The sequence below is a fragment of the Tauraco erythrolophus genome, chromosome Z (genome assembly GCF_009769465.1).
Source record: "Tauraco erythrolophus isolate bTauEry1 chromosome Z, bTauEry1.pri, whole genome shotgun sequence".
Classification (NCBI taxonomy): domain Eukaryota; kingdom Metazoa; phylum Chordata; class Aves; order Musophagiformes; family Musophagidae; genus Tauraco; species Tauraco erythrolophus.
In genome coordinates this window covers 88,839,544-88,854,950 of record NC_141496.1, presented here as the reverse complement: position 1 = coordinate 88,854,950, position 15,407 = coordinate 88,839,544, and the positions used below count along the sequence as shown (strand labels likewise).

Below are 15,407 nucleotides of genomic sequence, written 5' to 3'. Positions count from 1 at the left end.
ACACCTCCATTTGCACAATGGTTTAGAAACATTCAGAAATAAGTCCTCCTTGGAAAGTTTTGTCAGAAGTTATCTAATGAATTGCTCAGAGTCTGTAATTGTGTCTACTGTTGTTCACTTTATTTGGGAAGTCTAATGAAAACTTTGAACCTTTCTCTTCATCCCTTCTTGCTGTCTCTCAGAGAGTCAGCCTATAAAGATAAATTACTAGCACAGTCAAGAAACTGCTAGATTATACGGATTTAGCCCAATAGCAGTAAAAAACAACAGTGAATTACTCCTGCAATCCATAATATACCTAAGTGCAGCAATTCTTTTATTTTCTTATTCCTCTTACAATATCTTACAGGTTTCAATTTTGTTTAATTTCAGATGAGATTTTATACTGTGCAACTAGATCTGCACTTACTTTCTGGGCTGGTTCCAGTTACTGAAAGCTGCATTTTGAAGTTCACTTTCTTCTCCCTCCCCCTCTTCACGTTCTGGAAGCTCTGGGAGTTCCCTGCTGATGAACAGGAACATGAGGTTACTTTTGAAGAATCCGCATAATACCTAGAATTCACTGCAAAATTTTATGTATTGGATCACTCTGCCAGCATCAGAATTGGGACACAGAATTTGTGTAAGAAACTTCTTTTTCACATGTCTAGTAGAATACATGTTGTGTTTGGGGATTCCCTGTCCACTGGTCCCTGCAATTAAGTTGATACCAACTGACAACCACACAATAAAAAACTGCATTTCAGAACTAGAATCGAATCAAAGCTGAAGGCAATTACTTATTGTTTCCAAAATGGAAGAAATTACAACAGTAGCATTCAAAATCAGTTACTGTTTTTGGAGTTTTATTTCCAGAAAACAAAAACTATTAGTCACTTTGAATATTTTGGCCTATAACAGTAAAGACTTTTTGAAACTCAAGGAAAAGAACACCACAATTTATTCTTTTCAGTGTAAGTTCTGGAAAGACCATCAATGCCAAATTCTCATGTTGGAAGCACTAAGTATTTGTGGCGCTACACAAATCAAATTGCATGAGTTTAGGATGAGGCAATATTCTGTCTCCTTTTTGGGCAGATCAAACACCTATAAAACAGCCATGTGAAAATGTCAGAAAAACTTGCTAGACAGAGCAAAAATTGTACTCTGAGCAGCTTTTTATTGTAATTGCTGCTGGTCTGAAGAAAACGATCCATCTTTCAGCTCCTCTGAAATAAAACTTATCTTTCTGAACTGCACTAAGTGTATGGAAAGAGTTACATCTGAGAGCCCTACAGAAGAAAACGTAAGTCTTCTGACTCACCTGACAGTATGTGAAGAAAAAAGTTCAAGTGGCACAGCTCCCTCTGTCTGTTGTCCCAAACTGGCCCTGTACTCGTCTAAATTTTCTGCTGGCACATATGTAATACTGCAATAAAACGGGACACGATTAAAGTAGCATGAGGACTGCTGGTCCTACCTTTGGTGGATGTGAGGAATGGATATGAGGAAGCCACTCAAGACTAATTCATATAGTCACTGACTTCAAACCCACAACGCTGGTATGTTGGGAATAAGGAGTTATATGAATCCTTTGCGACTTCGAAAGAAATATGTCAAGTTAGGTCAAGTTAGGTCGCTGAACAGCACATAACTTTCCACTCCATTTTAAGTAAATGGTGTCTGAACAGTGACAAAACTGTAACAGAGACAAGCCAGCTCCAGTCAAAACAGAGATTCCTTGTGCAAAGACAAACACTGAAGGATCTGTGAGGTGTGAAGCACTATTACTAACCTAAATGCTGGCTGAAAATGCTTCTGGAAGTTGGCTTGCAGGAGGATTTGTGCTTTCCTGGGCGGTTTGGTATCTGTTTTAGGTTTCTACACTTTTGATGAAAAATACTGCATGGGTTTGGACATAGAAGCATGTTACAGCCCACCACCCATGCTGCAGGGAGCAATCCCCTGTTCAACTCCTTCCTCCACTCCTTCCTCCACTTCCAGCCAGCTTGGGACAGTCAGACAGTCATGCTTCACCAGTCAAATGACATGCAGACTCCTGAAGCCCTGGTGTAACCCGCTCTTGTTTGAATGCCAAAACCAGAAATGGCCCAAAAGATCGGGCAGGGCAAAATAATGACAAAAAAAAAAAAGATTAAGACATGAAGAACATTTCTTAAAAAACTTGCCTCTACACGCAAAAAGGACACCATGATCTAAACAGGGCTACTTAGACGTCCCTCAACAATGCTTTGTCTTCTTAAAAACCTTTAGCTGTTTGATAAGCAGCTTAGCTACCAGATCAAAGTCTGCCAAGAGGTAAGGTTGATGGAAAAGAACTCAAAAAAAATGTCTGTCTTCCCATCCATCACAATGTTAAAAGAAATACGAACATACTCCCTCACAGAAAAAACAAAAAAAAAAAACCCAAAACACTCTTGACCACTTCACAAGGACGCGTAAGCTGCTGAGAAGAGAATCCTTCAGCTCTGAGTCTCTCACTTACTTGGAGTCCTCTTCTGTCTGTCACTCCCTGACTGCCACTGATTCCCCCTCTCCTTGGTTTTCTGCTGAATACCGCGAGCGGCAGAAGGCAGAGCAAATAAACTTTCTTATGACTTAATGCTGCCTGTCCTAAACATTCTAACAAAATTATCCTAAGGAACATCTTTCTTTGTCATCTTTGTCCGTGCCCAAACATGTTCTCTACCTCCTCTCACATCTACTACATCTAGAAAAGCGCAGAAGATGGTCATTAAGGAAGTGTCTAGTGTGCTGAATAGAAGGATCTCTCCAGTTCTTTTAATGGAAATTTCTAAATCATCCATATTATCACCAGCTTCTTTTTCTTAATCTCCTCCTGCTTCTGCTTTGGCCTTTTTTCAAACACACAAGTGGTATGTGCTTGACGCAAAGCGGCTTTATTCTGAAGTGCTGGGGAGTTCACATACACTAGGGGACAAGTACTCAGCCGAAGTCCATCAGGACCAGGGAAGTGATTGTCCTCCTGTACTCAGCACTGGTGAGGACACACCTCGAACACTGTGTTCAGTTTTGGGCCCATCGCTACAAGAAAGACATTGAGTTGCTGGAGCGTGTCCAAAGAAGAGCAACAAAGTTGGTGAAGGGTCTAGAGCACAAGTCCCTGAGCACCACTGTAGACGTGGTGCTCAGGGACATGGTTTAGTGGTGGACTTGGCAGTGTTAGCTTTGCAGTTGGACTTGATGATCTTCAAAATCTCTTCCAATCTAAACTATTCTATCATTCTATGACGCCTATCTGTCTCTCCTGATGGCATTCCAGCATTGGGAAACACGCAAGACACACAGCAGTTACTCTGTGAAGCCCTACCAGTGAAACGGAGAGAAGCAAGAGGAAATAAAGTTTTTGAAAATAATCACTATTACTTCTCAGCCATCTCCAACTCCAAATGCACTGAACTATACCAAAGCGTCAGTATTATGGTCACAAAACTCTCACCAGGCAAATGCTGCTGCTGAAGCATCACCCAGTAAGTTCATAAGAATATCTTGCCTCTACAAAAGCTATGAGATGTGCAAGCTGCATTTCAGTGAAAGAAAATCTGTCATTTGTCCAGTTACATACATCAGTTTCATCCCAAGCAAATTCATCAATTTTCATCCTATAAAAATAAGGAGGAAATAATGTATTTTCCCTTGAAAGACAGCTGCAGCAAAGAAACCAGAACTGCAAGTCACATTTCTGCTGGCTAGAAGACTTAGACAACCTCCTTTATGCTGAACTCCATCTGGAAGCTATTGTTCAAAGTATGGAAAGGAGAAGAGCAGGCTCCTAAAAACGAAACAGATATGCCCAGATTCAGCCTGGATGTAGACACTAGGGTGTCGGGTAAGGGGGAGGTAAACCATATGCACTCCAACTTCTGGGGTACCCTGTTGTTTTTTTGTGATATGAATGAACCACTGACATTGTGCTGGGACATTCAAAAGGCACAGCTCAAAGGATGCTCTCAATCAGCCTTATATGCTACTTACTTGAGAGAGCTTTTGGGAGATGTTTGTAAGTAAGCTTCCCTTTCTGTGCAGAGCACATGAACAGAAGAAAAGAGGTTCACTCCACCATTTTTAAAAATGCGTCTAAATTAAGCAACTGAATTACCTAATTGATTTCCACAGATGGAGTCAAATTTAGATGGTATCACTGGGAGCTGTTACATTTTAGCTCTTCGGAAAATTCCACCATTTCTACTCTAGCGCTTAACCACAGTTCTAATTGCCTAATTTTAAGCACTCTAAGGAACATTCAATATGTTTTTAACTGTTCATTCTCAACTACAGCTAAACTTCAGCTACCTCATAAATATAAACTAGGACATTTACTTGCATTTTGCAAAAAACAGCATAGAAAAGAAAACTAAATTACATTGATCAAATGCATGAAAAAGTATATTCTGTGTAGGAGTTCATCTTTGTTTCTTGATCGTAATTTCCTAAGCTCAGTTAACTGCAAAGGTTTCCCTAGCTACTCTTATTAGCTAAACTGTATTACTGATATGACTGTTGTCCTCCTCTCTCTCCTTGGCGTGTTATTATTGAAAGGAAAAGTTACATAAAAACCCTAGCTCTGCTGAAAATTAGAGTTTTAGGAAATATGTGTAGCAGGAAGTCGTCTTTGCTAAGTAGCTGTCTGTCCTGCTGCTGCCTTCTGTGAAACACAGCAAGGTCAGATTGTACTGAAGACCTTGGATTTCTATCTGCCAAAAATTTTTTCCCTGTTGAGTATTTCATAGGCAGACACCCCACAGTTATCAAATCCATCACTTGCTGAGTTGCTACTGGAGCTCACTTCTTGGAGGTCACGGTGAAGTCTGAAGACATCCAGCATCATCCTGAACAGCTCAGCGTGTGACTGGGGTGATGAGGAGCCCAGAACAAGAGTGGTGTTGAGCTCCTCTGGTCAACTCTGTTGACCCTTCTGCTGTAAAGTGGAAACAAAAATCCAACCAGGCACCTGACTGGTTCACCTGCAAAAAGGTCTGGTAACTGCCTTAATATGGTCACAGGGATGAGAGTAAGAGAAGCACATGCCAGGAAATAGGGATGAAGACACCGAAAACAGGAAACAAGTAAATGTCTGCCCTGCTATTGTGTTTCATTTCTTATCTGCAAGAGAAGTTCAATAATTTCAAAGGAAAGTGTATGTGGAGTTTTATCATTTCCTCTCTTTCATAGCTGTACAGCTTGAAGGAGAAAGTATTCCAGTTTCCTTTCTTGAGAGCTAGAACAACCCTCCCCCCCCAGAGATAGGCACCAGCAATGAAAGCAGTGACAATGGAAACACCAAAGGGTGTACATATGAAAATATCCTGTAAACACAACACCACATGCAGTACAGAGGAACATTTATCACATGCTTGACTGAACAGCCACACAAAACCCTGAAACACCAACAAACCAAGTAAAATGGAAACGTATGGAAAACGTTGAGGACAAATTACTGTCATAACATTAAGGTTGAATTTGAACCTTTTTATACACAAAGGAAGTAAAATGTAAGTGCCACAGAAAATATGACACTGAGATTAATCCAGATATCAGTACATCGTACTCATGCCAATTCTAGCAGTGAACTCTGTACACACACACACACACACACACACACGTGCTCTGAGCACGTCTGGAGTGGCTGTCACAGATGAAATTTAAAAATATTACCAAAAACTTTTTTAGAATACCAATGTTTTCATTCCAGTCTTAGGAAGTATGCTCCCATCTTCAAGTTTAAAGCCATATATATATATCTACAAACACTCATACCTTTAAAAAAAAAAATACATAGCCACATGTGCAGCCACATGTGCATGCACACGCACACACACAAAGAGAGAGGGAATATGTACCTATATCTGGATATATCCCTGACATTACTATGGATGTCATAAAAGCATGGAATGATTTTACAGACAAGTTGCAACATAGAGCCATAATGAGTTTCTGAATCGCCAATACTCACACATAAAAGAGGGCCTGATCATCAGCAGGTGCTGGAGAAGATCTAGAATGTGAAGCATATGATGCAGCATCTTTTTACAATGGTGTTAACAAATGTCAATGTCTCATGCTGAACGTGAGAGGCATACTTATGTAGTTAAAGTGTGAGCTGCTTTTTTTTTCTTCCTTCTTTTCCTCTTTTTTTCTTTTTTTTTTTTCCCCATTACACCTCCACTTCATCTACACTTCCCCCAGAAAGCATCTGTTCTTTATTATTGTCTATAGCAGCAATTATTAACAAGCATGGAAAATGGAATTGCAAACTCTCTTTTACTTCTTGATCAGGAATTCATCGCCACACTTTGGGCAGGTGAATTCTGATTCAGCTCTAATTATCTGACAGATGTTACAAGCAGCTGCTACTGAGCAGAAAACCCTGGCCATTATTACAGAAATATAAGAGCTGCTGGCAAGGTGGAGTGTACAGAATACATTCTGGTAAGGCCACACATCTGGTTTTCCACACACAAAGGGGAAAAAATTAAATACCTAAGTCTGAAACTCTGATTGCTGGTTCTTGAACTATTCAAAATCAATTTTCTTAAGTAAGAACAGCTTTATGTTTTCTCAGCAAGTAATGTTTACCACTGAAAAACAGCTTTGAAATTAAAATACTTTCACTTAATCATTTTTGAGGGCACCATGCTACCCAAAAAAAGCTCAATCTAAAAGTTAAGGTGCCAACTCTGCAGCCCTGTATGGATAAAGAGGAATGACATCAATATGGTCACACTTCAGTGCTTGTGCACTCTTGTTTCTCGAGGAAGACACCGAAGAGATTCAACTTGCTTATTTAAAATGCTGGTCCTTAAATTGCAAATCCTGCATGGTGGTGCACCACACGAGCTCTGAAATTACATCTATATAGCTGCATATCCCTCTCAGCAAATAGGAAGCATTACGATGAGGTAACGCTCCGTATCTCCACGTTTCTCAGGTGGGACATTACCCACACGTTTGCATCGTAGTATTTTTCTGGGATCCTGTACCGCTCCTGAAAGTATCAAAATTATGTAGGCCAAAAAAATATTGTCCTTATTCTTTCAAGACTCCTTTAGAAGTTACCAAAGGATGTGGTCTTTCAGTTCTTCGATGCTCAGAAGCCAGCTTCACTTTAAACTCTTATCAGGAGAATGCATCGAAGAACGTAAATATAAAATGAAAGACAAAAATCTTAAGTAAGAATATGAATAGCAACCGCCCCTTTTCTGTGGGATCATTCAGAAAGGGAATGTATTTTTCTCTGGAAAATCTGGATATGCACGTCTAAGAAAAGATTTTAGTATTTCCGATACATCTGCAAAAGAGTAAGACTACAAAACAAAACTTACAGTCACACAGCGTAAAATGCAGCAGCTACAAAAGGATAAGCACAAATAACAAACACATCTGTGTCTGATCACTCATAAAAGACTCTTCACAGGAGCAAGGTGCTCTAGCATCCGTGCATCCAAGCGGACGTACACACACGTGCACGCGCACGTACCAACTGACTTCAGCCGTGGCAACGGGAATTACAATACAGTTTGAAAGCCCTACAGTAATGATCAACGTTACATTTCATCAACACTGACTCACGCGTATTCACTACAGCACTGGCAATAACGTAATCCATTTTACAAGCATATCCCACTATTTAAACAAGTTTGCATTAGATTATAATCCTGAACGCACGGCAGATATTGGGCAGACAATTAAACCTATCACCCAGGAGTGAAGACACTTTGCCTACCTGTTCCTGAAATGTCAGGTCTCTTCAAAGCTAGAATATTCCTGGGGAAGAACAGAATGCCCTGCAGTCCATTTGGAACTAACAAAACCCACGGTTATCTGCAACTGCACTGGGATTGAACTGACCCCGTTCAAGGCCACCCTCCTAAATAAGCAGAGGCTTCTATTACCAACAGCTCCATTAATCCCATTTGCAGATCTGATCCAATCCATGTTACCATGGGTCTAACAAAAACAGCAACCAGACTTTTGGAGCTGCAAACCCAGCATTGGTGTGTCTAGAGCACCGTCCACGAGTTCAGGAACAACCTCATTTCTATATGCTGCATGTGGGCAAAGTTAAATCCACAACCATGACAGCTAGAAAGAATTGTACTTCAAGGTAAAGTTAAAATTCTCAAAATTGAGTGAACTTCAGAAGAAGAAACTTTCTCATCGAGAAAGCAAATTTTTCAAAACTAGTACTAACTAGTGCAAGTTTAAAGCAGTACTCCCAAGAGCAGATATCTATGCACTAGAGCAACAACTCCTTTGTATGCATTAATAAAAACTTGCAAGTGACTTCACAAAACAGACTGTCGCTGCTGTTTGTCACAGATGTACCGAAAATGTTTTTAGTGTGACTTTTCTGCATTAACGTCATGTGTCATACTTTCCGTTTGGCAGTCAAAACCAAAATCCATTACAAAGTTCTCCATCAAATGAAATCACTTGTGCAACAGCCAGGACAGTCTACCCTTGAGAAACACAAACAGCTCAAGGAAATCCTTACTTTCTTTAGAAGAGTCATACTGTGAATGCAAAACTCTGACTAATCCCATTCCTTTAACAAAACCAGACAGGGCAGTAATGATGATGGTTACTCATGACAGTAATAACTTTTCTAAGAACATCCAAAGCCTCTCACACAAAGTGATTTTATCTTTCAAACTCATTAAGCTGTAATCTGAAGGTGAATTATCCATTTGAAGCTGTAGCTTACAGGTATATTCATGTTGTAAAACCAAACAAAATTTTAATTCAGAATACTTGCATAAATAATCAAATTTTGATTACTAGTCTCTTCCTACCATAAATTCATCACTTAGCTTCACCTACTTTATATCTGGTCCAATGAGTGAATGCCTCCTTAGCATAGCCCGGGCTTGTGCATTGGTTAAGTTAGTGGTTGACTCTTCATTAATGGACAGGATGCAGTCACCCACACCAATCCGTCCATCACGACTTATCGAGCCTCCATGGATGACGCTGCGGACGATCATTCCTGAGCCATCTTTATTGGAACTTACTGTCATCCCTATAGTGAAAAACATATGAAACAGTTATTAATGTCTTAGAGCCCAAGCTTTGAGTGCCAAGGGAAAGAAATGTAACCTGGGACCGCAAAGGTGAAAGCCAGCCAGCTGATCTGCCAATGTCAGCAAGCTCTTATTCTCCCTTGCATTTCCTTCTTTCCAACAGGAGACAGCAGTTACAAATAACAATCACAGTATCTTTACTCTACCTTGGGCCATTTCACTTACTGGGCTCGATATAAAGAAAAAGTGGAAAATTTAAGCAGAAAATAAACAAAAAAAAGTAATGAAATTGCTTCTAAAACACTCATCTAGATGGTTCATTAGTTTATACTCCACATTTTGGTTTAGGCTATGATGGTTCCCTTTGGAAAAGAGGTGAAATGATTAAACAGTTCATTAGGAGCACAGGGCCCACACAACCACACACTTATTTTCAACAGAAAGCCTAAATCAGATCCTACTGGGATAATGTCTGTCTTCCCGCTCTCCTAGGTGGGCCACCACTTAAGTCCACAAGAGCATTCCGACTTCTGTGAGAGCCTGCACACTGTTGATGGACACAGTCTGCTACTGGAGTTACACCACGACCCCACCTGTGGCACAGCAGGACACTACTTCTCCATGTTTACACACACACCATTTAACTCCACTTATTTTTTAATAATGGGAAATGTGACAGAGATGCTCTTCGCCCTCCTCCCCCACGGGGACTTTATTTGTGTTGCTGGGCTTCACACGTCTTCGGGACCGTTCTTCCACGCGTGAGTTGTCACTGTTATTTACAGGGCAGCTGGTGCTCATGAAATCAACCCCGATGACAGTTCCAGGAAAAACTGTTCTTCACTAAGGAAACAGAAAGATAGCTGAAGGGCCAGCACCCTGGCAGTCCACTCCGTGGACTTCCTAATACTGATAAACTCGTTTTTATTCTTTTTTGTGTGTTAACATGGAAGCTTTCCTTTACTAACCAGATGAAGTCACTGAAGTAAGAGTGCCTTAGAGAGGAGCATCTATTGCAGAAGGAGGCAGTGACTACCCAACTACGTGTTCTCCTGGTTTTGCCTGTAAATACCAGGCTAGCAACCACTGTGAGTGCAGCTGTGTGTCTGCAAGCCCTTACCTTATTGTTCAGACTGTAAGAGGAAGGAAGATGATAGCTACCCAGAGCAAAACCTCCACGGACATTGACTATGAAAAAATTCTAACCATTTATATACAAAACTGGCTACGGAAGACAGAGACTGAACACTTTGTGACCTTAGACCTTGAGAGACACACTGGCTGAACAGAGTTTAGAGGGCAGCTAGAAGATGCAGGCTACCCAAACTCAGCCAACCATACGAACATCTGCCCACATACCTGTCTCAGAGGAAAAAATAAAATACTGTAACCATTTAAAGAACAACACTAAACCAGACACTCAGCTATGCTTTTTAGGACTCCCTCCAAAAAATAAAAATCTCTTAACAGTGTTGGCTGTTCACATCCGCTTGTAGTTGAGACCAACACAGCTGTCTAAAGCATGAGAAGGTGGCACTGATTAGCAAGGAACTGACCAATAAGCTTCTTAGACACAGGAACGTATGCACCTCTCTGTTTCTGTATGTGGAAGTCAAGGTTTACCATTTGAAAGAACTGCAAAACTCATCTTCTTGATGGCACTTTATATTAAACTGATGAAAGAATAATATAGTGTTACCACTGACTGGAGATTTACATTAATGATTTGCCAACTCACGACATCAGCTGTGGACTGGCATAATTTAAACATGGTGTATCAGACTTGTGACACAGATGCACAATGGCACTAATTTATCACCTTGCTGTCAGAAAACGTAGGGTCAAGCTGCCTGTCACTTGCACCTTAGATTAGTGACGTTGCAATGTTGAGCACATCACAAACGGCGCTTACAGGTACCGTCCAGGGGGTGGTTCCCCCAGTGTTTACACTCACATGCTGCTCCTAACAACCATCTCTTGACAGGTCTGCTCACACAGGTTACTCGGTCAGATCTGCACGTAAACGCAACTCTGCAACAGAACACAGGCACCATGCACAGAAAAGCAAACGGCCAAGGAAACAGCTGAGATGTGGTGTGAAATTCCGAAGCTCACTTTGCTGTTTGACAACAGTAATCATGGAATCATGGAACGGTTAGGGTTGGAAGGGACCTCAAAGATCATCTAGTTCCAACCCCCCTGCCACGGGCAGGGACACCCTCCACTACACCAGGTTGCCCAAAGCCTCATCCAACCTGGCCTTGAACACTTCCAGGGATGGGGCAGCCACAACTTCTCTGGTCAACCTGTTCCAGTGCCTCACCACCTTCAGAGGGAAGAATTTCTTCCTTATATTCAATCTAAATCTGTCCTCTTTCAGTTTAAAGCCATTGCCCCTTGTCCTATCACTACACACCCTTGGAAAAAGTCCCTCTCCAGCTTTCCTGTAGGCCCCCTTTAAGTACTGGAAGGCTGCAATAAGATCACCCCGGAGCCTTCTCTTATCCAGGCTGAACAGCCCCAACTCTCTCAGCCTGTCTTCAAAGCAGAGGTGCTCCAGCCCTCGCATCATCTTTGTGGCCTCCTCTGGACTCGTTCCAGCAGCTCCATGTCCTTCTTGTGCTGGAGACTCCAGAGCTGAACGCAGTATTCCAGGTGGGGTCTCATGAGAGCAGAGCAGAGGGGCAGAATCCCCTCCCTTAACCTGCTGCCCACGCTGCTTTTGATGCAGCCCAGGACACGGTTGGCTTTCTGGGCTGCCACTGCACATTGCTGGCTCATGTTGAGCTTCTCATCCACCAGCACTCCCAAATCCTTCTCCTCAGAGCTGCTCTCAATCCATTCTCTGCCCAGCCTGTACTTGTGCTTGGGAATGCCCTGACCCACGTGCAGGACCTTGCACTTGGCCTTGTTGAACTTCATGAGGTTCTCACAGGCCCATCTCTCCAGCCTGTACAGGTCCCTCTGGATGGCATCCCTTCCCTCCAGCGTGTCCACCACACCACACAGCTTGGTGCCATCTGCAAACTTGCTGAGGGTGCACTCGATCCCACTGTCCATGTCTCCAACAAAGATGTTAAATAGCACTGGTCCCAGTACCAACCCCTGAGGAACACCACTCGTCACAGGCCTCCACGTGGACATTGAACCGCTGACCACAACTCTTTGAGTGCGACCATCCAGCCAATTCCTTATCCACTGAGTGGTCCATCCATCAAAACCATGTCTCTCCAGTTTAGAGACAAGGATGTCATGTGGGACAGTATCAAATGCTTTGGAAAAGTCCAGGTAGATGATGTCAGTTGCTCTTCCCCTATCCATCAATGCTGTAACCTCATCCTTTCGTGTGTTTGCCAGTAACAAAGAACAGTGTTACTGAGGCTAGTGCAATAGCACTTCAGAAAAACATCACCCTTGGTTTCTATGCTGACAGCCTCATCACAACAGATCTCAAGGCTGATGTCACACTTTGGACAGCTACAGGTTCGGGTTAAAAATGGAGACGCCATTGTTGAGTTGCCAAATGAATCACAATGGACAAGGACATTTCAGCTCTTCTTGCATGTGGGTGCTCAGTCCTCTTATCTTTTAAAAATCACAATCAAAAGGTTAGAGCTCCAGCTGTGGCTGGATTTGAAGAGCTGCTGCAAGCTATGAGTGACACCATTGTAAAGGAAAAAAGAAGTGCCAGTTCTCAGCTGAAATAACTGATGCAGCTGCAGCTTTCAACATCATTCACAGCTCTTGATTTAGTCCCTTTTGTAAAAATGGAAGTTAAAAGCAGTGCAGCCATGTGTGTAAATTGGTCACCGTGCCCAGCTGGCCTCCCAGGACAGAGCGCACACAAAAAAGACTCCAGCCAAAAGCCAGGAGAAGGCATTATTCATATTCATACTATGCATACATGAGAGGCCAGACTTTCTTTCCATGCCTGTAACGTTTGCCCATGTGCTCCCTGCCTCAAGTTTCTATTTTTATGCTGTATTACGCTTGACATGAAGTTTGCTTTTTGTATGTTCACTGCACTTAAAATACTCATAGACATACATGAAAAACACTGCTCTGTTGAGTTAAGAAGTTCCTGCAAACACAACTTTTTTAACAAAATCCGAATGCCTGGAGCTGCACTGTGACCTATACCTTATACAGCCTGGCAATGAGGCCAGTAAAGCCAGTAGTTACCCAAGCTCCTCACACCAAAGAAAGTCAAAACTTAGACCCACATTAGCCTTGCCTACAGCTTTATATTATGGGGAGCTTGATTTTAAATCAGGTAAGTTCCTGATCCAGTTTGGAGGCTGGCTGTCTCACGAAGGAGAAGGCGACATGGGGCAGACTGAGTATCCAGCCATCACAGGGCTGTTCATTCCAGGTGAAAGCGCCCGTTGAACCACAGCATCACAGCACCTTGCCCACCTCGGGAGTCCTGAGCGGTGGCTGCTCATGAACAAGGGGCCCAGGGGCTGCTTTCAGAGTCCTTCTGTGAACAACCCCTCTTAAAGCACTCATGGAGTCACTGCAATCAGCCAGTGCCTGTGCAAACTCCCGCCCTACCAACACCAGAGTCTTCAAGGACATGCAGTTGGCTGGAAGAAACCGCACCAGGAACCTAAACCAAAGCAAATGAACACACTGGCCACGAATGGGAGGGGAGCTCCACTGCCTCCCACGACAATGCCTCCCTCGTGCTTGGGAACTGGCCTAGGAGGATGCTCTCACTGCCCAAGGCTGCACCAGAGACCAGGAGAGGACAGCAAAAAAACGTTTCCACCTGTTGTGCCTGTTCGCCCCACAACGTGCCTCCAGTCAGCATGCTCAGGAAATTGCAGATTGCAGAGGTATAAAATTCTGATATTCTCTACAAAATGACAATATCATTGAGCTAAAAATACCACCTATTAAATTTGTCAATGATCTGATTTTCAGAAACACTGAGGCACTTACGATAGAAGTAAAAATATGTGGCAAGGAAGTGAAGAGCTTGTTTAGATCCTTTTGACCATCCTCAAAAAGGAAGATCATTTCATGTTCACAAAAATTTGAAAGCTTAGTCTGCAGCTCTTTGACCAAAGCGGTGTTCTACAGCATTCCTTGGCTACATCTCACTTTTCCACTGTATTATATAAATGTATAGACATTAAAAACCAACATATTACAATTCTGCTATTAACATTTAGGAATGACTAAACTACTTTATGGGGTAAATAAAAGTGTCTCAATGAGACTGGACACTTTACTTTTGGGTTCTTGGTGACAGCTGTCATCATAGCCAAACAGAGCAAGAGCAGCAAAGAATGAATATCCTGTTATGATTTCCCCACTAAACGGACAATGTTTAGTCTTTACAAATAACACAGTAAACATATGAGAAAAACAGAAAGCCATGTTCTTGATCAGGTTACGAAAAACATTAGCTACCTCACCTAGACTCGAGTTGCCTTTTGCGATAGTGATAGTCTTCTCATATATGTTTTTCACTGGATTTGGGGTTGTGGAACTTCCCTCCAAAGACACTGGGCATCTCTTTTCCATTAAAAGCACTTGATCCTAACACAAGGGAAAATAACATCAGCTGAGAACACCAAGATAAAAATACGATTCAACGTACTGTCCTGAACGCATATTACCTATACACAAAAGCTAGGTGCGTAATTAATACCAACTCCTTACACAGACATTGAAAAAGTCAGACCATCAAAGATCAAACCAACACACATGAGGTTTCTGTTTTCATTCAGGTAACACGGCCAATCTACCACAAAGTATGCTTTTAATTTAGGGACATCAGCTACACTCTTAAAATTAGCAGGATGAATCCAAGGGCTCTCAGACTCGTTCACCACAGATGTCTGACAACCTGTCAGTGCTAAAGTAACAACTCCTGTAAGAAATGGCAGCTCTTTTAAGAATTTCTTAATAAACCACCGAATGAAAGAAAAAAGAAACACGTCACAGTGGCTGTCATATAATGGACAATTATGTTTGCACACCGGTATCACAGGCCAGTGTGTGAGCAAGCTTGCACGAACACCAGGATGTAAGGCTTTCACACCACTCCCCCTTGGCTCTCCAGGCCTGATTTCCAGCTGTGCACCTCCTCCTTACGCCCATGCCTCTGCAGAGGTTAACAGGGGCTAAGACAAGCCCCGTGGTCTGCCCAACACATACACTGTAGTCCAGCAGTGTCTACTGCTGTGGGGTATGCATAGACTTTTATAGACTCCTGCATCACCAGTCTCTGGGAGATTACTATCTTGACACCATAAATTATCTCCTGGTTTGGATAGGTTTAAATCCTTATGTTTAGATGTGAGCCACCACATCTGACAGACTTTTATAATTAAAGAACCATATATGGGTGTTGGT

At 42.3% G+C, this 15,407-nt stretch overlaps 1 protein-coding gene across 4 annotated transcripts in view; it reads right to left on the bottom strand.

Moving 5' to 3' along the window:
* MPDZ (multiple PDZ domain crumbs cell polarity complex component) overlaps positions 1-15,407 on the bottom strand; it is an 87,776-nt gene that overhangs the window by 29,808 nt on the left and 42,561 nt on the right. For 2 of the 4 annotated variants that reach the window (XM_086628720.1, XM_086628721.1), the window contains exons 20-24: positions 14,465-14,588; positions 8,842-9,040; positions 5,975-6,016; positions 1,304-1,408; positions 410-505 (exon numbers count right to left, since the gene is read on the bottom strand). In XM_086628720.1, the coding sequence (XP_086484846.1) occupies positions 410-505; positions 1,304-1,408; positions 5,975-6,016; positions 8,842-9,040; positions 14,465-14,588 (566 nt within the window). The remainder of the gene's footprint in view (positions 1-409; positions 506-1,303; positions 1,409-5,974; positions 6,017-8,841; positions 9,041-14,464; positions 14,589-15,407) is intronic. The other 2 variants (XM_086628719.1, XM_086628722.1) reach the window with 2 other exon arrangements.